General features: G+C 39.6%; 1 protein-coding gene across 1 annotated transcript in view; it reads left to right on the top strand.

Annotated features, from left to right (window-relative positions):
* BTAF1 (B-TFIID TATA-box binding protein associated factor 1) overlaps window positions 1-23678 on the top strand; it is a 97372-nt gene that overhangs the window by 38823 nt on the left and 34871 nt on the right. The window contains exons 9-19 of the mRNA XM_058672045.1: window positions 210-299; window positions 921-1016; window positions 1108-1284; window positions 2406-2546; window positions 3670-3794; window positions 6316-6436; window positions 17495-17599; window positions 19105-19254; window positions 19523-19665; window positions 21508-21682; window positions 23058-23261. Of these exons, the coding sequence (XP_058528028.1) occupies window positions 210-299; window positions 921-1016; window positions 1108-1284; window positions 2406-2546; window positions 3670-3794; window positions 6316-6436; window positions 17495-17599; window positions 19105-19254; window positions 19523-19665; window positions 21508-21682; window positions 23058-23261 (1527 nt within the window). The remainder of the gene's footprint in view (window positions 1-209; window positions 300-920; window positions 1017-1107; window positions 1285-2405; window positions 2547-3669; window positions 3795-6315; window positions 6437-17494; window positions 17600-19104; window positions 19255-19522; window positions 19666-21507; window positions 21683-23057; window positions 23262-23678) is intronic.

Raw genomic sequence — 23678 nt, 5'->3', positions numbered from 1 at the left:
GCCATGAGACATTTTCCTTTAATTTTCTTTTTTTATACTTACCACTGATAGTTTTTGGATCTTTTAGAGCTTATTTTTGTATGTATAACTAAAAACACTGCTGAGTTCATTTTAGTTTGTGAAAAGTTCAATATCTTTTTAATATTGAGGAAAAGTTAAACTGAGTCTCTTAAACCTTTAAACTGCAGCTGTGTGTTGGTTCTTTTTAGGTTCGACATGGTGCAGGCACAGGACTTAGGGAAATTCTGAAAGCTCATGGGAAAAGTGGAGGTAAAATGGGAGACAGCACTCTGGAAGAGGTGAGTGTACTAGAGCCACAGTTATCACCAGGTCTTGATAGTTGGCTGCTTCTTTCAGTATTTGGAAGTAGCAAAAGTATTGATTATAAAGTAGGATCAAGAAGTATGTAAGAGGAAGAAGTATGGAAAAATGAATGTAAGGATAACGCAAAGATGAAAATGAGTACATGGAAAAAACATGTTCTTACATATTTAGTTGAAAAACTAACAAGAATTGTGCAGAATGGAGTTGAATGGTAGAGTAAGATGAATAAGGCTAGGAGAGGTCAGTGAGTAGCGTGTTTGATGTGGCTTGTAAAATCTGATAATAGTATAGGTCAGTATAGGATAGTGATACTTGCTATTAGATCACACTTACATAATTACTCTCTCTTGGAGTAAAATAATAATATCCATGAGTTCCATGAATTGTGGCTGTAGTATTTCTGAATCAAAGTAATCAAATACAGGAAAAGACTAATATAAGGGTAATAATTTAGACTAATCTACTTTTTGGTGGTTGTTCCTACAGCTAAAACTATCCCAGTATTGTATTTTTTATGTTGAACCTAAGGTATCTTTGCAGTCTCTGGTACAAAGAGTGATCCCTGTGTGTTGTTACGCATGATTGTATGTTGACAGATGATTCAGCAGCACCAGGAGTGGCTGGAGGACTTGGTCATTAGACTCCTATGTGTTTTTGCATTAGACAGATTTGGAGACTTTGTTTCTGATGAAGTAAGTATCACTGAATTGAGACTTTGTCCAGTCATATTTCAAATTCTGTAAATCGTTTTATGCAAATAGGAATTTCCTTTCTCAATTGTAGGTGGTGGCACCAGTTCGTGAAACCTGTGCTCAGACATTAGGTGTGGTTTTAAAACATATGAATGAAACAGGAGTTCATAAGACTGTGGATGTGCTGCTGAAATTACTTACACAAGAACAATGGGAAGTTAGACATGGTGGTCTACTGGGAATAAAATACGCATTGGCAGTTCGTCAGGTAAATACTTCAGTTGTTGAAGCATGTGTTGGAAGGGTTGTTTTTTTTTTTCTCCTGGTTTAGGTTTCCTTAGTTAAACACTATGTTAGAGGAAAGGTTGTATGCAGGGAGCTGGATTCTTCAAGAGCCAAGAATTGAACCCAGACACTTCAGTTTGGGGTACTAGCGTGTTAACACCTTTCTGAAAGGAAGATTGCAAATGTGGAGGTAAAGAGACACCAGCACTAAACTTTTTTAACTTGCTTAATTTACCTGAATATTCCCTAGAACTGGCCATCAGTGTCAGGACCTTAGGGATTTGCATACAGGGTGGTTTTTTTTTTCTTTTTTTTTTTTTTTAAAGGCAGAGCGATCTTCCATTTGCTGGTTCACTCCCCAGATGGTTGTAGGTTCAAGCTGGGCCAGGCTTGAAGCCAAGAACCAGGAGCCTCTTCTGGGTTTCCCATGTGTTAGAGTGGGGAATCCCTAGAAGCTGAGAATATACTAGAGGTGTTCCATGTGGTGTTAGGACCAGAGCTGGGTATATTGAACTCAGATATGGCTGTCTTAACTGCTGGCTTGTATGGCTCTACCCTTTTCCTGATATTTTAAATTCCATTACATGATAAATACTTAATGCTGTTTCTGTCATTTTAAAATGGATTAGTTGGGTCTGATGTGATAGCCTTGAACGCGCCAGAATCCCATATCTGTGCCAGTTCTGATCCTGGCAGCCCCGTTTCCTATCCAGCTCCCTGAGACCTGGGAAAGCAGTCAAAGATGACCGAAAGCCTTGGGACCCTGCACCCGCTTGTGGGAGACCTAGAAGGAGCTCTTGGCTTTGGATTGGCTCAGTTCCAGCTGTTAACGGCTACTTGGGGAGTGAACTGGTGAACAGAAAATATTTCTGTCTGTATCCCCCTTCTCTCTGTATATGTCTTCCCAATAAAGAAATAAAATGAATTTTTTTTTCTTTTTAAATGGGATTAGTTAGATGGACTTCTATTGATTTAGTTTTCTTGTTTCATTGATGCTTTTAAAATATATAGGAATGTATGCTTTGTGACATTTAATTTAAAAATGCTCAGTCACAATAAATTGTATTGTAGCAGGTTAACCTACTTTGCTGTACTGTTTTACAGGATGTAATTAATACTTTACTGCCTAAAGTTTTAACTAGAATAATTGAAGGACTGCAGGACCTCGATGATGATGTCAGAGCTGTTGCTGCAGCATCGTTGGTACCTGTTGTAGAAAGCCTCGTCTATCTTCAGACTCAAAAGGTAAATTAAATTAGTTTTATATTTTATTCCAATATAGCATGTTTACATTTGGGACATGGAATATTAGGAAAAACATTGAGCACTTTTTCTTCTCCATTATTAATTTTTTTATGACAGGCATCCCTGTGTTGCATGCAATCTGGATTACCTATTGTCTTCAGGAAGAATGAATTAATCTATTAATCTTCCCCTTTGTGTATGTAATATACAGAGAATTACCTTGAAATGAATGCTGCCAGGTCTTCCTGTTACTGCTGGGTTTTAGATCTGTGTGGCTTTAGATTTTAGCATTTGGCTTTTGTTTTTTTAATAGTTCCAGTTTTTTGAGTATAATATCTGCCCTTTTCATGTTATTATCAAAATTACAACATAAAGCTGGAAATCCAGCAAGCATTTTTTTCAGTGCTTAAAAACTAAATTCATGTTTTCATTATAGTTAGTACCTTTTTTCCCCCCCACTGGAAGCACAGATTTACATAGTAGAGGAAAAATAGAAAGGTCTTCCATCTGCTGGTTCACTCCCCAAATGGCCATAACAACCGGAGCTGAGCCAAGCTGAAACCAAAAGGCAGGAGTTTATTCTCTGTTGTCTCGTGGGTACGGGATCTCCAGGCTTTGGGCCATCCTCTGCTACTTTCTAAGGTCATAAGCAGGGAGCTGGATAGGGAATGGAGCAGCTGGGACACATACCGGGCATCCTGGTGCCATATGGGATGCTGGGTAGAGTATTAGCTAGTTGAGCCATTGTGCTGGGCCCCTTTAGTGTTTTTTTAAGTGCACTAAAATGGCTTTACATAAAGAGCATGTCTGTTCTTATGCTGTATTTTCAAACTTCGACTTTTTACAAAGATAGAATATTAATTCTCTGAATTTCCCATTTGTCACAATCATAGTTAGGGTAGAAAGTGCAAACTGAGTTGACTGGTACGAAAAAGAGGGATATATAGAGAATTGCTAAAGGCAAATAATGTCTCCTTCATTTCACCCATAACTGGTCTTATGTGTGTCACTGGGATTGTGTATTTTGTTAAATCACTAGATGCTCCTGGGGTACAATCTGGCAGGATTTGTGAATATTTTTGTGTAAAATTCATCTCTTTTTTTTTGAAAACTGATCTTGTAGGTGCCCTTCATTATAAATACATTATGGGATGCTCTTCTGGAATTAGACGATTTAACAGCTTCAACAAATAGTATTATGACTCTTCTTTCATCCTTATTAACTTATCCACAGGTCCAACAATGCAGGTAATTATTTCTAATTAGTAGAATAAAATGGAAAGATTTATATATTTTATAGATAATTAAGCTAAATATATTCTGGTTCTGTGAGTTTGTGTGCCAAAAACCACTGTTTTCAGGAGTCTTTTCTTCTGTATTCTGTAACCATCAGCATATTGAGGGCAGGAATTTTAGAAAGGGTATTTTCCTTGCCTTTGAGTTATTTGGTTAAATAATTATCATTTTGTTAGTCTTAAAATAGTTTACTTTGGAAATATAATCATTGTATATTACTTCTGACTCTAAATCCAGAATGTTGGATTTTAGCCTTATTGAATAAATTTTAATTAATAGGATTATGAATGGACATCATTTTGCCTCTCTGAAATTGTTCTTTGTAATGTTCATTTCTTAAATTCTTGTTTTTGATGTCATAATTATAAGTCAGAAAAAGAAAACATAATAATGCAATACTCCAGACAGAGATCAGGGCAGCCAAAAATTTACACTAAATTTAAATTATGTCTGGTTTCCTGTCCTGATATTTGAAGTTGAACTCATCTGGCTCTTGGATATTGCTACTTATATTAGTAGTATCCCTAGAGTTACCATAAAAAAGGGGAGAGGGATTGTGTAACTTTAAAAAAAGACAACAGGAAGGTAATTTCTGCTTATTTGCCTAGTGAGGCCAGTCCATAGTTCCTTGATAATGATTATTGTTGATTTCTGTTCCTGGGAGTCATTTAGTTAAAAATCATAAATGTATAAAAAAATGTAGGGAATGTTTTCAAAAAGCACTCACATATTAGTACTTCAGTGCTGAATTTGGGGTAGTAGGAGAGACCACAGTAGGAATAGCAACGTATATAACCATAAAATGGAGGTAACTTGAGATAATAATGCATCTCTGGTGCTTTCTAACTTTCAGAAGCTTATATTATTAATAAAAGCTATAAGAATTAATTAAGGTAATGTGCCTAAATGTTTTTCTTAAGCTGTGAAATGCAAAGATGTCTAATTTTCTGAACCAAAGGTTAGTAAATTTTTTTCTTTGAAGGTTCAAATAGTGAATATTTTTGCTTTTGTTAGCCATAGAAAGTCGGTCAAAGCAACAGATCTTTTGCATTTTGGCATAAAAACAGCCATAGATAACATAAAGCTATAAATGAATCTGTATTCCAATAAAATTTTAGACAGTGAGTGGCGTTGATTTGGCCTGTGGGCCTTAGTCAGTGGTCTCAGAAATGCTAGATAATATAAGCAAATGTAAGAATGCTTCAGTGTGAAATAATGCAGTTTTCTATCTGTGTGTGTTTCGAAATTGCCTGATGAGGAAGCTTGCTTCCTGTGTTCTCATACTTGGCGCATGCTTTCTAGCTTATGTAAGGAGAAATGCAGCATGTCGTTTGGAGCATGAATAGTTAGTTACACTAGTAACAAGACTGTAATGATGCTCTAAAAGATTTTGAAGCTTCTTTATCTTTGTGTGCATGTGTTTGCATTAGAATTTTATATGTGTATTTACTAAGTGTATAAATATGCATAAGAAGTAATGCTCATACAAAATGTAAGCAATGAACTAGTACTTTTAGGCAGATGTCTTCAGAGGAACCACAAAATAGGGAGAAGTAGATAAATTGTGCTTGTGTATTTTTTGTTCATTTCATTTTCTACAGAGGTAATTTTCAAATGCTAATTTTGAGTCCCTTTATTTCCTGGTCACTTTTTTGTTTCCTTTTTTTTCCCCATTGGTGAAGGATTTGAAAGGTCTATTATGCACAGGGGGAAGGCCTAGTCCTTCTTAGCACATTTTGCTCACCGTATCAAGCCACTACTTAGCTCTTTTTCGCTTCTTGGTGTGGCTGTCTCCCTACCCTTCGCTGGATGAGTTGAGCAGTGCTTTGTCCTTGAACACAAGCAGCTCCATAGCATGATGCTTCTGCCAGGCAGATCTGCAGCACCTAGTAGAGGCTGCCTTTCAGTGGCTGCCGTGGCAGAGCCAATTCCAGGTGATAGACACAGTGCCTTGGGAATGTGCCAGTAATTCTGTAGTCTTGACTTATTTATTGCTTCCTTATTTAAAATGAAATTGTAAGAAGGAAAAAAAAATCTGCGTTTTTTTCTAACTTAGTGATGTTCAGGGTAATTTTCAAAGCTGCTGCCATGGCACCCCTTGCTCATTTGGTACGTGGCAGAACTGGCTCCACAAATGGATTGGGCTTTATGAGCATACATGTCTTGACGTTTGCCCTAAAGGTTAATGATCTGTCCTGACTGTGGCTACTAGCTGGCATATAACTCATGCTGTGGAGAACCTAATGTTTGTATTTCTGCCTTTCTTTATGGCTGCTTTTATTCAGGCACATCTGATGCGATAGTAGTTTTGAATGAGGATGTGAAAATGATCATATAAAAACTGTTTTTTAGAAACTAAATTATTCATGAAAAAGGACACTGTTAGCATCACTAGATGCACATGCAAATAATTTGAGGTAATGTATATAGAATTTCAAGTGAGAGTAAGATTAATTTGTGTCTTTTTTGACAGTATTCAGCAGTCACTCACAGTTTTGGTTCCACGTGTCTGGCCTTTTTTGCATCATACCATATCATCTGTTCGAAGAGCAGCATTGGAAACTCTGTTTACATTGTTATCAACACAGGACCAGGTAAGAAACATTACAATAATGTAAATCTGTGCACTGCATCACTGTGGTGTTTGTAGCCTCTGGTTTTTTATGGCTGTGTAATAATCATTGTGTTCAGTTTTACAGTGTAGTTCACTGCCTTGAAAACCTCATTGGCTTTACTTTTTTTTTTTTTTAATGCCTCTCCTTCCGCTTCCTGAGTCCGTGTAAACACTGATCTTTTTACTGTCCCCTTAGTTTTGCCTAGTCTAGAATGTCTTAGGTTGGAATCATGTAGTATGTAGCCTTTTCAGCCCTGCTTCTTTCACTTAGCAACACTGCGTTGAGGTGTCTCTGTGTTTACCTGTAACTTCAAGGTTCATTTTTCTTTTTTTCTTTATCATTTAATATTTAATCATGGATATACCACAGCTCAGTTACTTATTTATCAATTGGTTGCTTCCAGGTTTTGACAATTACAAATAATAAAGTTGCTATGAACTTCAATGTGCAGGTTTTCATGTGAGCATAAGCATTTGATTCAGTTGAGTAAGCACCAAAAGCATGGTTGTTGGATCATATGATAAGAGAATGTTTCATTTTGTAAGGAACTAACCAGCTGTTTCGTTTTGAATTTCCTTCAGCAGTTATTCGGGCTTTCTATGGCTCCATATTCCAGCCAGCATGCTGCAATGTTGTGGATTGTAGCCATGTAATGGGGACACAGGAGTATTTCAGTGTTGTTTTAATTTACAGTTTCCTAGTGAAATATGATGTTGATCATCCTTTTCATGGACTAATTGCCATCTGTATCTGATCAGATCTTTTGGTCATTTTAAAAGATTTATTTTTATTGAAGAGTAAGATTTACAGAGAGGAGAGGCAGATCTTCTCTTTACAACCTCTTTTCTTCTGCCACATCTGCTGCAATAGTAGCAGTTTTGAATGAGGATGTTGAATGAAAATGATCGTAGGAAAACTGTGCTTTTAGAAATTATTCATCCAATAAAGGCACTGTTAGTATCACTAGATCCACATGAGAATAATATTTAGGCAATGTATCACTCTCCAAGAAGCCGCAACAGCCAGAGCTGAGCCAGGAGCTTCTTCCGGGTATCCCGTGCAGGTACAGGGTCCCAAGGCTTTGGGCCATCCTCCATTAACCCGCTACCCCAGGCCACAAGCAGGGTGCTGGATGGGAAGTGGAGCAGCTGGGACATGAACAGGCACCCATATGGGATCCCACCGCATGCAAGGCAAGGATTTAGCCACTGAGCCATTGTGCAGGGCACTTTTTTTACTCATTTTAAAATTGAGTTGGTGCAGGTGTCTGTAGTGATTAAGATGCTTCTTGGAATCCCACATCTCATGTTAGACTGCCTGAGTTTTAGCCCTAGCTCCACTTCTGATTACAGCTTCTTGTGTATGTCTTTCTCTACACTTTTCAAACACATAGATACACAGTAAAAAAAAAAAAAATTCATTGTTTTCTTACTATATCAAGAGTTTCTTGTGTATCTTAGATATATCAGGTTTTTTAAAAAGAATTTATTTGAAAGAGAGGACGGGAGGAAGGGACAGAGAGAGAGAGAATCTTCCGTCTGCAGGTGCACTCCCCAGATGACTAGCATTGGGGCTAGACCAGGCTGAAGCTGGGAACCATGAGCTTCAGCAGGGTCTCTCAACGTGGCTGCAAGGGAAGTATCTTGTATGAATGAGTTTTCTGCATAATTGAAACATACTTATTCCAAAAATAATCATGGTGAATAATGTACTAGATTATCTTCCTAACGTATGGCTAACAGGTTGAAATGTTTTAGCCAGTCACTCATCAGCATTATTTAGTGGTCATTTATTTTTATACTTGCGTATACTGAGACACGTAAGTTATTATTCTTAGTAAATACACTGTTCTTTTTCAGTTACATGTGCCTCATTTTTCTCCCTTTCTGCTGTCAAATTTGGCTTCTCACCTTCGTTCTTGTTAAAACCGTACCTGTTTATAATTCTTAATAATAATTTGTTTTTTTAATTTTTATTTATAATTAATAATTTGACAAAAACTTAAAAGGGAGTTTGACTAAACATTGTATTTCCAATAAAATTAAAACACAGAGGAAGCATTTCTTTTTTTAAATTTTATTTCCAACTTAAAGGGAAATGTGGTTTTTGTTTGTGTCCAGTTTATTTCACTCAACATGATGTTCTTCATTTCCAACCATTTTGTTTGCAAATGCAGTCTCATTTTTGATAAACTTTGTAAGTACTTATCTATTCATATGATGATGGACTCCAAAATTGATTACATATTTTGGCTGCTGTGATTAGTACTGCTATAAAATTGCTATAGAATTGGTGATTATAGGTGTCTTTTGAAATAATGAACTCATGTTTTTTATGGCGTATTCCCTCCCTGGTTTTAAAATTTTTAGATGAGCTCCCAGGAAATGCTCCTAGTATTTTTAGCCTCACAGTGAATATTGATATTAGCTGTTAAAAAGTAGTTGTGAAAATATCTCTGTGTTCTGTGCTGTTGACTGTCATGTCTGGGGAGGGGACTTCTCTGTCTTTTGAATTTACCTCTGCTATCTCCCAAATGCAGGTTTTAGCACTTCATTTTTCATGCCATAACTTCAGTGATTGTCTTTGTCATTTGTGCCATGTTGGCCACCACTTGTACGAAGGGTGTTTGTTAGGTAAATTGGTGTGAAATTCTAAGCATTCTAGGAGATGAAAAATAAATCCAAATGATTCTTAGGAAAGCATATCATGTGATTATAGTAAGACAGTGATGTAATGTTTCAAAAAACCCTTGCAATAATGAACAGAAGGTGAGAAAATGAATCAGGAAGCAACACTGGTGGCTAGTCTAAGTGTTGAAAAGTCAGGATTAGGGTAATACGATTTTTTTTTTAAAGATTTTATTTTTATTACAAAGTCAGATATAGAGAGGAGGAGAGACAGAGAGGAAGATCTTCCGTCTTATGATTCACTCCCCGAGTGAGCCGCAATGGGCCGGTGCGCGCCAATCTGATGCCGGGAACCTGGAACCTCTTCTGGGTCTCCCAAGCGGATGCAGTGCATTGGGTCATCCTCGACTGCTTTCCCAGGCCACAAGCAGGGAGCTGGATGGGAAGTGGAGCTGCCGGGATACGAACCGGCGCCCATATGGGATCCCGGGGCTTTCAAGGCGAGGACTTTAGCCGCTAGGCCATGCCGCCAGGCCGAGGGTAATATGATTTAAAAGCTGTCATTCTCTCACTTCTCCTTTGTTTGTATATAGCGTCTTTGAGATGTACCTCTCATTTTGTTAATGAGATAACAAGTTTTAAATGATACAGAATATATTTTGAGCAAATGTCTTTTCTAGTTTACTTCTTCTATGCTTTATTTTTTATTTTATTTATATTATTTGAATGGAAGAGAGAGGGTGAGAGGAGTGACTCCTCAGGTGTCTGCAGTGGCTAGCCTGGGCTGGTTTCCAGCTGAGAGTTAGCAGTTCAGTCCAGGCTTCTCGCTGTAGGTGGCAGGGATCCAGTGGCTTGAGCCATCACTGCTGCCCTTTCAGGATCTACGTTAGGAGGAAACTCAGCCAGGCTTTTGTATGCAGGCAGTCTAATGTGTGACACTGATTCCAGGCCAAATACCCACCCCCTTTATACTTTTTTTCTTTACGATTTTATTTATTTTTATTGGAATGTCAAACATACAACGAGAAGAAGAAACAGATCTTCTGTCTGATGGTTCACTCCCCAAGTGGCCGCAATAGCCAGAGCTGAGCCGACCTGAAGCCAGGTGCCAGGAGCCTCTTGCAGGTCTCCCCCACGGGTGCAGGGTCCCAAGGCTTTGGAATATCTTCTGCTGATTTCCCAGGCCGCAAGCAGGGAGCTGGATGGGAAGTAGAGCTGCCGGGATTAGAACTGGCGCCCACATGGGATCCCACTGCATGCAAGGCGAGGACTTTAGCCCTAGGCTGTGGAACTGCCCCGCTTTTTTCTACCCCCCTTTATACTTTAAATACATCTTACTTCCATATTTGAAGTTATTCTGATATGTACATGATTACATGATCCTTTATTTTTTATTCTGCTTCCTATATCCCTTTGTTTTTGTTGTCTGTGGTTCTAAGTCCTTTGCCTTAAAAAAAAAGAAGAAAAAAAAGAAAACTTACCCATGGCTGGCACCATTAAAGGAATTTCTCATTGTTTGTATGTGGCATATATTCATAGTATTTCTTTAGTGAAAATAATGCCATCATTAAAACAATATGGATGTTGGGTGTTACCCTGATGGCCTTCCATTATCCAGAGCCTCGTTGTCAGCATTCTTGGCACCAACAGTGGTGGCTGTGGCGTTGATACCCTCCCAGTGCATTGTATTTGGCCTTCAATAGATCCTTTACTGTTTTTCTTGTTTCGTTTTGTCTTCCCTAAATAATAATGCAAAGCCAACCTTTTTAGGGAGTTTTTCTTACTACTACTACCTGTATTCTTTAATTCTGAGAAATTTTTAAAAGAAAAGAGCAGGAAATACAAAAATATTTGTTTCTACCATTTGTAAATTGCCATTTTTAAAAATAATTTTGTCTTATTTATTTTTAAGTTACTTTAAAAATATCTTTTAAGTTATTTTAATTAACACTAAAACATTGTAATCTTGTTAGAGAATCACCTGTGTTCAGGCTTGGCATGATGGCTCAATAGCTAAATCCTTACCTTGCAAGCGCCTGGAGCCCACATGGGTGCTAGCATCCCATGTGGGCTCCACTTCATGTTCTGGCTTCTCCACTTTCCATCCAGCTCCGTGCTTGTGGCCTGGGAAAGCAGAGGAGGACCGCCCAAAGCCCTGGGACCCTGCACTTATGTGGGAGACCTGGAGGAAGTTCTTGCCTTGACATTGGCTACTTCTGTGGCCATTTGGGGAGTGAAGCAGCGGGTGGCAGATCTTTATTTCTCTCCATAAATATGACGTGACTTTTCAATAAAAATAACTAAAATCTTAAAAAAAAAAAATAAACCTATGTTCTAATCCACATTTCTTCTGTAAGTTTGTTTGAAAACTTTTTCTCCAGTAGTTTGCTCCTTAAAGTTTGAAATGCCTGTGATTTTTTTTTTTGTTGTTTGTTTTTTAAAAAGATTTTATTGGAAAGGCAGATTTTACAGAGAGGGGAAACAGAGATCTTCCATCTGCTGATTCATTCCTCAAATGGTTGCAATGGCTGAAGTCAAGCTAATGTGAAGCCAAGGTGCAGGAACCTCTTCTGGGTCTCTCATATGGTTGCCGGGGCTCTAGGACTTGAGCCATCTTCCCCTGCTTTCGCAATCGATAAGAGCTGGATTAGCAGTGGAACAGCCAGGTCACAGGTTCATATAGGATGTGGGCAGCTTGGAGACTTAGCCTACTGTATTACAGCACTAACCTCACTTTTTTTGTTTGCTTATTTTTACTTGGAAAGCACAGTACACAGAGAAGAGGTGGAGGTTAGAGAGAGAGAGTTTTGCATCTGCTGGTTGACCCCTCAAGTGGCTACAATAGCCACGTCTGGCCCAGGCTGATGCTAGAAACTTCATCTGAGTTTCTACATTGGTCCAGGGCCTAAGTACAAGTGCCATCCTTGCAAAGTATGTGGAGTGGCTTCACAAAGGCAGCCCAATTTCCTGTCTTCAAATGTCTGGCTGTTATCACCTTTTCACCTACTACTTTATTTTGTATGCCCTGGAGTGAAGAAATTTCCCCAAGTCTATACCTGTATACCGACTGTAACTATATCCATTTGATCAAAGTGTCTTGGTACATAGCCTGTCACTGTCCCTTGCCCCTGCTAATCCCATGCCTCCCTAAATGTTCCCTTGCTTTATGTATCTTGTTCCCACTCCCCCATACTCGCCCTCCCCTGAGTAGCTTAATAACTACTGAGCTCTTCTAGCTTTTATAATTTTCTGATTTGTCTAAATTATTATCATAAAGCCATTATTTACTTAATTGTATTTGACTTTCGTTGTTTAAATGTGTGATTCCAACAACACTATTTGTCTTTTTAAGATTTATTTATTTTTATTGCAATATCATATATACAGAGAGGAGGAGAGACAGCAGAAGATCCGTCCGATGATTCACTCCCCAAGCAGCCGCAATGGCCAGAGCTGAGCCAATCAAAAGCCAGGAGCCAGGAGCTCTTCTGGGTCTCCCACACAGCTCTAGGGTCCCAAAGCTTTGGGTCGTCCTCGACTGGTTTCCCAGGCCACAAGCAGGGAGCTGGATGAGAAGCAGGACTGTTGGGATACGAACTGGCGCCCATATGGTATCCTTGTGCGTTCAAGACGAGGACTTGAGCCACTAGGTTATTGCGCCGGGCCCCTACTATTTGCTTTTTAAGCAACTGTTAGACAACTGTCTCTGATGGTTTTTTTCTTTTATTGTGTTCTCCACAATTACCTGATAGCTTTTTTATTGAACTGGAATTCTGCTGTAAAGCAATTCCATGATCCCTGACCTGCAGTTTTGAAATTCAGAGGTTTTTTGTGAGTGGAGTCAGTCTTTAAAACTGCTCTTTGAGGGAGGGGGAAAAAAACTATCTGAAGAGAATTTGGTTTTTTTGGGCTCATCTTACTAAATATGGACAATAAAGGCCTGTCTTATCATAGGAAGTGGACTAAGCACTTTCACGTGCATTTATTTTTTTGATCTACTTGAGCAGCGCAGTGTGGGGGGTGGAGAGGGGCAGAGGTAGAGCACGAGTGGGAGAGAAATTCTCCATCTTCTGGTTCACTTCCCAAAAGCCCACGTTGGCCAGCGCTGGCCAGGCCAAAGCTGGGGTTGAAGTTTGCTTTGGATCTCCCAGGTAGGGAATAGGGACCCACATGCTTGAGCCACCATCTTTGCCCCCCAGGATGCATCAGCAGGAAGCTGGATCAAAAGCAGAGCAGCCAGGACTCACGTAGGGACTGTGGGCATCCCAAGTGACGGCCCAAGCTGGCCCTGTGCTCACCCCTTCATCGGCAGCTACTGCTGTTCCTGTTTTGCAGATGAGAAAGTTCGTATAAACTTAGATGCCTCACATTAAGCAGCTCAGGCCAGATACAAATCCAAATCTGGGTGACCTTGTTTTATCTAAATTTTCCCATGTGAATAACGTGAACTTTCCCTTGAAATGTCTTCTATCTTCTGAATATGGAGTCAGCTTAAATACAAAGAGACCAACTGTACCTCATCTTTAAATTATTGGCAAGTTCTTGGTAAATTATTGGTAAACTTTGGCTTCATTTTCTAACGTGCCAGCCTATGCTTCTCAAAATGCAAGTTATTTCTGTTACCCTGAACTTATTTTGGTTATTGTTAATAATTTTTTTTTTGTTTTGCTTTTTGAAATCTGAATACTTTTTTACTTATTTTTGAAATTTATGTATACTGTATTGCACATCTCTAATATGTCCTTAAATAAAACAATTAATACTCTTATATATATTTATAAATTTGATTTTCATTTTTCCCTATGGCATATTATAGCATCTATAAAAACATTGTTTAATTCCAATGCTTTTTAGCCAGATACTGTATATGCAAAACTATATTCATGAATGTTTATGTATCTGTGAACTACTGGGGATAGCTAAATTAATTAGTGTTTATGATCATTGATCATTAGAGCCAAAATTTGACCTTACAGTCTAAAAAGATAAACTTTCAGCAGTTTACTTCCTGTTTTGCATATTCTTGAGACTGAACATTTCCAAGCCATTTGTGTCATGATTGTGAATCAATCCAGAATTTCAATTTCTTCTATATTAGCTTTTGTTGGAGGGGCAAGCTTAGTCAATGCTTGAAGCTATACCTGAGTCTGATTTGGAATCTGAGGCTTCCTTTGTGTCTTTTATTTATTTGTTTATTTAACAGAGGAATATGGTTTTTATTATTTTTTAATGTATAGGTTCCAAAACACTGTACTTTGTTTTTCCTACTTGTGGAAATTTCTAACAAAACAGTAAAGAACACCAGCATGAATGCAAATTCCATTCTGCACTTATGACTATATTAAATGTATATTAATATAATACTTCGATAACATGGCCTCATCTCCTATTGTGTTCTAATGGATACACAGGAAAGGTACTGAGAGAAAACTGTAGAATCCTTCCTTCCGTGGCAGAAGGGGCACCCTTATGGGAGCCAGAAAAGGAGACCCAAAAGGTGGAGAGAAAAAGACAATCTAACTCTAGCATGTAACTTAGCTGTAGGGTTTTTAAATTGCCATTACAAATGAAATCTGGAAAAGCCTGCAGTTAGACACAGCTCACGGTGTCTGACTTTAGTGAACGAACAGGAAAATTCACAATGAGACTGGGAAGCCAGGGATATAATTTTTTATTGTGCGATGTTCTCTGTGATTTTCACCTCACTGTATTATGCTCAAAAGGATAAGGAAAAGTCTTCAATCATGACTTTCATCTTAAGTGGAATCAAGTGGCAGTTGGGATTCCCTATCAGGGCAACAGAGCAGGTGCAGTGTAACTGTCTGAAAGCCCAGTTAACATCAGAAAACCCTTTTTGGAAAAGAACAATACAAATGGAAGGATCCTTTAACAAGAGTTTGGTAACCACCAGAGTTCAAACCCAAGAGAAAGCCCAAGTGTGAGAGCACAGCAAGGCCTCAGGTTATCAGATACTCAGTAAAGCACACACTGGACAGAATTCCTTAATCCACTATTAGAACTTCCATAGGAAAAACTACAGATGCAGTGAAAATACAAGGCATTAACCCAGGGGTGGAATTCAAAGATACCAAATGCCAAAGCAGCAGAGGTGCTTCTTAGTGCCTTCCCAACCTCCCTATATAAAACACCCGCTCAATGCCATGCTTCCCCTTAGCTTGCTTTATTCTTCCTCGTGGTACTCATCACTCGGCCGTGTCATACGATTGTTAAAATGTTTGAATTTCCTCCACTGAAATACAAGCTCTGAAAGAGTACTGTGTTTCACAATGCTACAAGCATAGCCTCACTGTCTAGGACACAGAGTGGCACATGTAGACGCACAACTGTTGAAGAACTGTGGTACTCTCTTCAGTTTGAGCAGTGAGTATCTTGAGGTTACTCGGACTAAGTCAAACAGTTTACTTAGTGGCCTTTATCTCTTACGAAAAATGTGGTGTTCTTTGCCTTACCATGCACCAGAATAAAGAAGAAACAAATATTACTAACTATTGGGGTCTATGAATGTTGCCCAATTCTTCCTGGCTTGGAAAGTTGTAGGAAAAGCACCCAATAAAACCCTCAAAACTACCAACTCAGTGTACCAGCCAACTGTTACTGAAACCCAAGCGGTCCAAAAGGATCATGAAGGCAAAAATCTAAGTTTTCTGATTCTGAAAAGTAGTTCTCATTTTTTCAGAGTTGGAATAATGTAAGTAACCCAGGACTCTGCTGAGGGCTGTATTTAACTGCATTTGTGCTGTCAGGCACTGATGGCTTTACAGATCTGTGGTTGCCTTGTCAGGCATGGCAGTTTGGAATCAGAAAGCAGCAACCTTTTCGTGCAGTCTGGCACTTTAAAATCATTCTTCATTAATTACAACACACACACACAACTAAGTGCCCATTGTATATTAAACATTGTGTATAAGTGTAAATTTTTAAAATATGGAATTTACCTATTGGTAGTGAAAGTAATTACAAAGCAATGTGATCAGCGTAAAATAGGAGAGGAAGACTAAGGGGAACAAAATGTGGAGTAGCTAAGATTGGCTGGAAAAGGCTTTTTTCATTTATTTTGAAGACAGAATTACAGAGAGGGAGAGAGAGGGAGATCTTATAGTTGTTCCCTTTATAGATGGCTACTGTGGCAGGAGCTGGGCCAAGCCAGAGCTAGGAGCTTCCTCCATGTCAACCATATTGATGTAGGGCAGTGTTACACCTCAGTGCCAGGTCCCTGCAATTTGTGATTTCCTATAGAATGCTGGAAAGATCAGCATGTGTGTAGAAAAGGGAACAAAGACCCAAGGAATAGAATTGACCTACACTTTGAACTTCTACAATGTGAATATACTAGTCAGTATTTTTAAAGATTTATCTATTTGAAAGGCGAGTTGTAAGCAGAGATAGACAAACAGATGTCTTCCATCTGATGGTTCAGTCCCCAAGTGGCTGCAACAGCCGGAGCTGAGCTGATCTGGAGTCAGGAGCTTCTTCTGGGTCTCCTACATGAGTGCAAGGCCTTGGGCCATCCTTGACTGCTTATTCAGGCCACAACCAGGGAGCCAGATGGGAGGGAAGTGGCACAGCTGGGATACAAACCAGTGCCTGTATAGGATCCCGGCACATGCAAGGTAGCACTAGGCTACCATGATAGGCCCTAGACTGGACTTTTAAAAGTGGTAATAAGAGAACAAAAGTGGAGTATTTAGCTGACTTTCAGTAAATTGAAGCTAGAAAAATGAGTAACATAAGCTATTACAGATTGTCCAAATATGGTGAGTTTGCTTGGACAGTGAATCCAAACAGATTTTCAGAGTAGTTTAGAGTAAGAATTTTGGTGTGATTCATCCTGGAGATGTAACTTCTGTGCTGATCTTCCCTGTAGTTTCCAAGAATATTTCATATGCTGGTGGGAAAGAGGTTGACTCTACCTTCTGACAAAGAATCCTGTGTTGGTGATAGTGCTTCTTAAGTTTCTGTCAAAATTTCCAAGTTTCTCTTCAGTCTATTCCAGACATTTTATTTTTTGTTTTAAAAAAGTTATGATGAGGTATGAGTGATAGGTACTGTTAACTAGTTTTTCTTATAGTTGGTCTTAGCTTGTATTTATTTGAAAAGCAATAGATAGCATTATCGGGTTTCTTATTCTGTACACAGAATATTTGAGTATTTGATAAGAATTATTTAGTTGCTTGGTTTGGGCAAGCTTTTGTAATCTCTCCAAGCTATTGAAAATATAAACACAGCATTTGTTGTCTTAGATTCTCATGAAAATTTGTCACCAGTTGAACTTCTTTGATAAAACCATGCAGTCTTTCATGGCAATACTTCTTTTGTTTGATGTATACTTCAACTAAGCTGACATCCACAAATTCAGTGCTATAAACTTTAATCCTGTTTTTGTTTTCAGAACTCATCGTCTTGGCTTATACCTATTCTGCCTGATATGCTTCGGCACATTTTCCAATTTTGTGTTTTAGAAAGCAGTCAAGAAATTCTGGACCTTATTCACAAGGTACACAGTGAATAATTCTCTTCTTGTTTTAGTAACTCGGTAAACTAAAAAATAATTTTTATGATTGCTGCTCTGTTTGATCGGGATTTTAGAAATTAGAGGTTTGAAAAAACTGGCATCCTAATTTGCAAGATAACATAGGAAACTAGGTTTTTCTGTCTTTCCTTCTTTCTGTATTACTTTAAGATTTATTTATTTTGTTCTTCTCCTTCTACCTGCTTCCCCCTCTCCCTTTCCGCCCTTTTCTCTCCACCTCCACCCCGTTCCTGCCCTGCTGGAATAAACCTCCTAAGATCGAAAAAAAAAAGATTTATTTATTTTGTTGGGAAAGGAGAGAAAAAGCTGGAGCTGAGCTAATCTGGAGCCAGGTGTCTCCTCCAAGTCTCCTGTGTGAATGTAGGATCCCAAGACCTGGGCTCATCGTCCACTGGTCTCCCAGGCCACAAGCAAGGGCTATGCCAAGTGTGTGACATTGGCCCTATGCCATCTTCTGTTGATTTCCCAGGCACACTGTCAGGGAACTGGATCAGAAGTGAAGCAGCCAGGACCCAAGTCAGCACCCATATGGGATGCCACCATTGCAGGTGGCGTCTTTAGCAGCTATACCACAATGCCGGCCCCGGACTTGAGTTTTTGATTCAAGATGACTCGTATCAACAGCTTTGGATTAACAGTGATGTTATACCTGTATATTGGTCCTAACCTGTGATAAGTTGATCTTAGCCTGTGAAATGTTAGGCATCAAGAAAGATAGCTTGATGTGTAAGATCATGATTTAAGATTTACACTGTGATTTATACTAGGATGTCACCACCTCTAAATTTAGCAGAGTACTTACCATTATTGTGTCTTAGAGTGTGCACTGTGAGTCCAGCAGTGTGTTGGAACTGCTTAAGGCACTACCTGCAGTGCTGCCATCCCTTAGGAGCTCTAGTTCAGACCTTACGTATTCCATTGTAGGGCTGTATGAATGTTGTCAGGGCTTGTGATACTCACAAAGGATTTCAGAGACTTTTGACAACTGGTATTTTTATGAGCATATTTTTACTTTAAAACTACCTTAAAGTTGGACAAGAATCCTTATATATTCCTTTAAAGAAAGATTCATTTATTTAAAAGAGTTACAGGAAAGCAGAAAGATTTTCTATTTGTCAGTTCACTCCACAAATAGCCAAAAAAGCACTGCTCGGCCGAGCTGAAGCTATACTCCCGGAGCTTGCTCTGTGTCCCCCACATGTTGCAGAGGCCCAGGCATTGGTTCTGCTGCTGCTTTTCCAGGCATTGAGCTGGGACTCAAACCAGCACTCACGTGGGATGCTGGTGGTGTTGGCATGAGCTTCATGCACTGTACCACAGCACTGAGCCTTACATTGTTTAAAAATAACTGTGTTAACACTTTTTAATCTGCAAACTTATCCCTCTCCTGCCCCCTAATACAAAACAAAGTGAAAAACACCATATTGGATTTTGTGACAGTGATTGAGATTTTATCCCTGTTTCACTAGGTTTGGATGGAACTGCTAAGCAAGGCATCGGTGCAGTATTTGGTAGCAGCTGCTTGTCCGTGGATGGGTGCTTGGCTTTGCTTAATGATGCAGCCTTCTCATTTACCAATTGATTTAAACATGTTACTAGAAGTAAAAGCCAGAGCCAAGGTATGTGTAGCTACATGATCCATTTCTGTGTTCACCTAGTAGTTATTAATGTATTAACTACATAAAAAAATTAGTACTGTTTGATTATAAATATGATTCATAAGTGAAGAGAAATTATTAGGTCCCTAGCAAATGAGTGATAATTTTTATCCACTTAAGTCTTGTGGAAAGTGGAAAGAATGGTGTATTTGAACTGTAAGAATATGTTGGTTATTGTCCATTGCATTTTATTGATTCATAGTTACTGTTTTTTTCCTCTTCATTCTAGGAAAAAACAGGTGGTAAGGTGCGCCAAGGCCAAAGCCAAAGTAAAGAAGTACTTCAGGAGTATATTGCAGGTGCAGACACCATCATGGAAGACCCAGCCACCAGAGATTTTGTGGTCATGCGGGCCAGAATGATGGCAGCCAAGTGAGTATACCCCAAGAATCCACAGAGCCACTCTTTTAAGGTCATATATTTATACTTCAAAGGTACTTTGTTTTGTTTTGTTTTTAATTGTTTACATAATTGAGAGGTCTGCATGCCCATGTGGGTCTCCAGTGAGGATAAGGAGGGTCTAGGTGTGGAATAAGGAGGGCCTAGGTGTGGAATAAGGAGGGTCTAGGTGTGGAATAAGGAGTGTCTAGGTGTGGAATAAGGAGGGTCTAGGTGTGGAAGAAGGTAAGGCAGGTGGAACAGTTACTTTAGATTTTTTTTTTTCCCTGTGTCCACGGGGAGGCGAGGAAGTGAGCCACTCCTTCCTGTCAAATTAAATCAGCTCAAGATTTGGGCGATGGTCATTGAGACCTCAGTGTAGGGAAGATTGTTCCAAAGGTGGTGTTTGAGTAGTTTTGATAGTTCTGAGACATTGTCAGCCTCATTGCACCAGGGTTAAGAAAACCCTTCCAACCCTTCTGTTGGCTGACCAGGTCCACCTTAGTGCATCCCCAGACCCAGGAACGTGTTACAAAGCTTGGCTAGGAGAGTGGTCCAACCTGTTCTGCTTTCCATCCTCTGATAGGTATTTACCAGCAGGTGTTGCATCCTGGTTCAGTTCTACCCACCTCTAGTTCCAGTTCTCAGCAGTGGGTACAGCAGCCTAGTCCAGCCTGGCCTGCCCCCAGACCTAGCTCTCATGTGAACCAGTGAGTGCCACGGCCTAGCCTAGCCTGTTCTACATCCATTCTTGCTCTCAAGAGCGCCAGCTGATGCTGGATCCTAGCCCAGTCTGGTTTGCTCCAAAATCTAGTTTGCACACATTTTGATAGGTGCTGCAGCCATGTCCAGGCTCAGCTATTGTGCTCTTCAGTGGAAGGTGCAGCTTAACAAGGGAGTTCTTCAAGTTTCCCTACCAAACCCATTCCCAGCCGTAGATCTCATGCTTGCTGTTGGGTGCCACGGCCCCACGGCCCCACTTATTATGGTATGCCCCCTCGCAGCCTGTTCTCCCGTCACTGTCTGGTGAGTCCCACAGTCCAGCCTGGCTCAGCCTGTCGCTACATGAGCTCTCCTCGCAAACTGGCCCGTGCTGCTATCCCACAGAGTCTAACCCACAAGTCCCCTACAGAATCTCCATCTAGATCTGATTCTGTTCTTGTGAGATCCTGACATGGCCCACCCCTGCTCTGATGCTTGCAGGCAGTTATATCAGCCTGTCCAAGCCAGGTGTAACCACTAAGGCCCATGTTTTGTGTGGACCCAAGGGTAGAAAGTAATGCTATGTAGTCTAGCCCGGGTCTCCTATATGGGTGGGTGCCTTAGCCCAACCCAGGCATGCACTCCAGTTTTCCTTCTCTAAAACCACACTGTCTCAGCTCCCTTACCTACTTGCAAATGCAGTGACCCTGTCCATGGAATTCCCCAGAGATCATTCTTTTGCTGTCACCTCCACTCCCACTCCAGCATATTCCCATACCTGCTTTTCCATGCAGTCTGCAGTCTCCCTGCATGTCCTGGCCCGGTGTTCCCCACATGTCTTTAAAGCAAAAGAAAAGAAAATAAGAATAAGAAACTTTGCTGGCGCACTGGTAAAGTTAACACAGATTTGTCACTCATCAGGCCCAGAATGCCTGCCAGCTATTGGCTCCTTTGCTGCCAGGAGAGTAACACTTGCCTAGGGACAAGACAACTTATGTGGTTTCCAACAGCTGGTGTCAAACATACATTAATCAAAAGATTCTTCTCATTGGTCTTTTTATGAAAAATTATGTCTTCTAGAGGAAAGTTTACTGCAAATAATTTCCAAAGTAAATTATTTTTTTTCTGATGTAGGTTACTAGGAGCACTTTGTTGCTGTATTTGTGATCCAGGTGTAAATATGGTATCCCAAGAAATTAAACCAGCTGAATCTCTTGGCCAATTACTTCTCTTCCATTTGAATTCCAAATCTGCACTGCAGAGAATTAGTGTTGCTTTGGTAATCTGTGAATGGGCTGCTTTACAGAAGGTAAGATATTTGCTACAAATGAGTGAAAGCAGTCTCCATTGGCTGTTAGCAGTATTTACATTATTTTTTACAACAGAAAAATAGAATTTCTCTTTGTGTAAGCATCTAATATTTAAAGACTGGCGTTTCAGGCTATAATGAACATTATTTTCCTTAGAACTCCCAACCTTGTTCCTGAGACCACTAGCAATCTTCATACTCGGTGTTTCTTCTTGATATCATAGTCTGCTAAGAGATGCCCATGTTAAAATGTGTGTGTGTGTTGAAACAGTCCAGAAACGCTTGGTCATTCATCACTCTCTAAATTTCCCAGTTTATCACTGAAAACATCAAACAGTAAGGCTTCCAGTTTTAGAAATCTGTTTTTATAGGTAGTGGCAAGGGCAGATTATAAATTTTTGGTTATAGGAAGAATACAATTTTCATATTTAAATGGAATGTTGTGTACATTGTTTCTGTACATCAGAAAATCTTCCTGCTGGCCTTGTTCATTCTCCTGACTGGAATTCTAGAAATTTAACTGTCTGCACTTGCTGTGAGAGTTGCTTGTAACTGCCTCTTAGCAGTTTGTCAAAAAGTATGTGTAAAAGTAATTGAGCCACGCTCTGTTGCAGTTGAGACCCCTGCTCTGCCCCCGGAGAGAAGCAGGGCTCATCTGGTTCTAGGCAGGGCTCGTGTGTGCTGGAGAGGCAGTGATGCTGTGTTTTTGTGCCTCTCAGACTCAGCAGCAAGTGTTGACAGTTCGGTTTCTGGACCCTCACAGAGCTTCTCTGGACTTACTCTGTGAAGCCCAGGCTGATCAGCCAGACCCCACAGAACCTCTCTTGGCTCGCCACTGAGGCCATTCCCCCTCTGGCTGGGGCAGGCAACAGAGAGAGTGGGAAGGGTTAGTTAAATTTGGGGGCAGGTAAGTAGCTTTTAAGTTATATATCCATTTCTACAATATGGCATGTGAAACTGCGGGCTAAACAGTTAAATATAGTAATGAATTTATAAATAATTTTTATTTAGTGCATGCTAGATGCTCTCTAAATGTTACAGTAACATGCATTACAGTTTGTGCTACAGATCTATATTTGCATATATCTATATGTAACTTTGGAGTAAAGTTAAGAGCAGTTAGGTAGAAAATTTAATGGAATTACAATAGTTCTATGTGCATGTTTTGTAGTCATATTAAGATGTAGCTTGGGTGTCAGAATCATTTCTCTACAACTAATTGCTATTTTAGGATAAAATAGGACATAGATTCAAAAATCAGATTAGGAACTTGTAATTTAGTAATCTACAATTACAGATTTCTATAGAAATAAAGAATTCTATAGAACTGTATTTCCATATTTACCGTGAATAATTGTTGTCTATTATATTTTAGGAATGTAAAGCTGTTACCCTAGCTGTGCAGCCACGCTTACTTGATATCCTTTCAGAACATTTGTATTACGATGAAATTGCTGTTCCATTCACACGAATGCAGAATGAATGTAAACAGCTAATATCTTCATTAGCTGATGTACATATCGAAGTTGGTAATAGAGTAAACAACAATGTTTTAACAATAGATCAAGCTAATGACCTGGTAAGTAAATAAATAATTTTTAAATTTTAGATAGAGTGTGAAATGAACATCAGAAATTTTGTCATGAACTGTTTAACCACAAAATACACTGATTTGTTGTATCTAGTAGCCTTTTTTTTTTGAAAGATTTATTTTAATTACCAAGTCAGATATATATAGAGGAGAAGAGACAGAGAGGAAGATCTTCTGTGCAATGATTTACTCCCCAAGTGACTGCAACGGCTGGAGCTGAGCCGATCCGAAGCTGGGAGCCAGGAGCTTCATGTGGTTCTCCCACATGGGTGCAGGGTCCCAAGGCTGTGGCAGTCCTCAACTGCTTTCCCAGACCACAGGCAGAGAGCTGGATGGAAAGTGTAACAGCCGGGATATGAGCTGGTGCTCCTATGGAATCCTGGCCTTCAAGGCGAGGACTTCAGC

The sequence above is a fragment of the Ochotona princeps genome, chromosome 13, assembly GCF_030435755.1.
Source record: "Ochotona princeps isolate mOchPri1 chromosome 13, mOchPri1.hap1, whole genome shotgun sequence".
In the NCBI taxonomy this organism is placed as follows: Eukaryota; Metazoa; Chordata; class Mammalia; order Lagomorpha; family Ochotonidae; genus Ochotona; species Ochotona princeps.
This window is presented reverse-complemented; position numbering and strand designations above follow the sequence as displayed.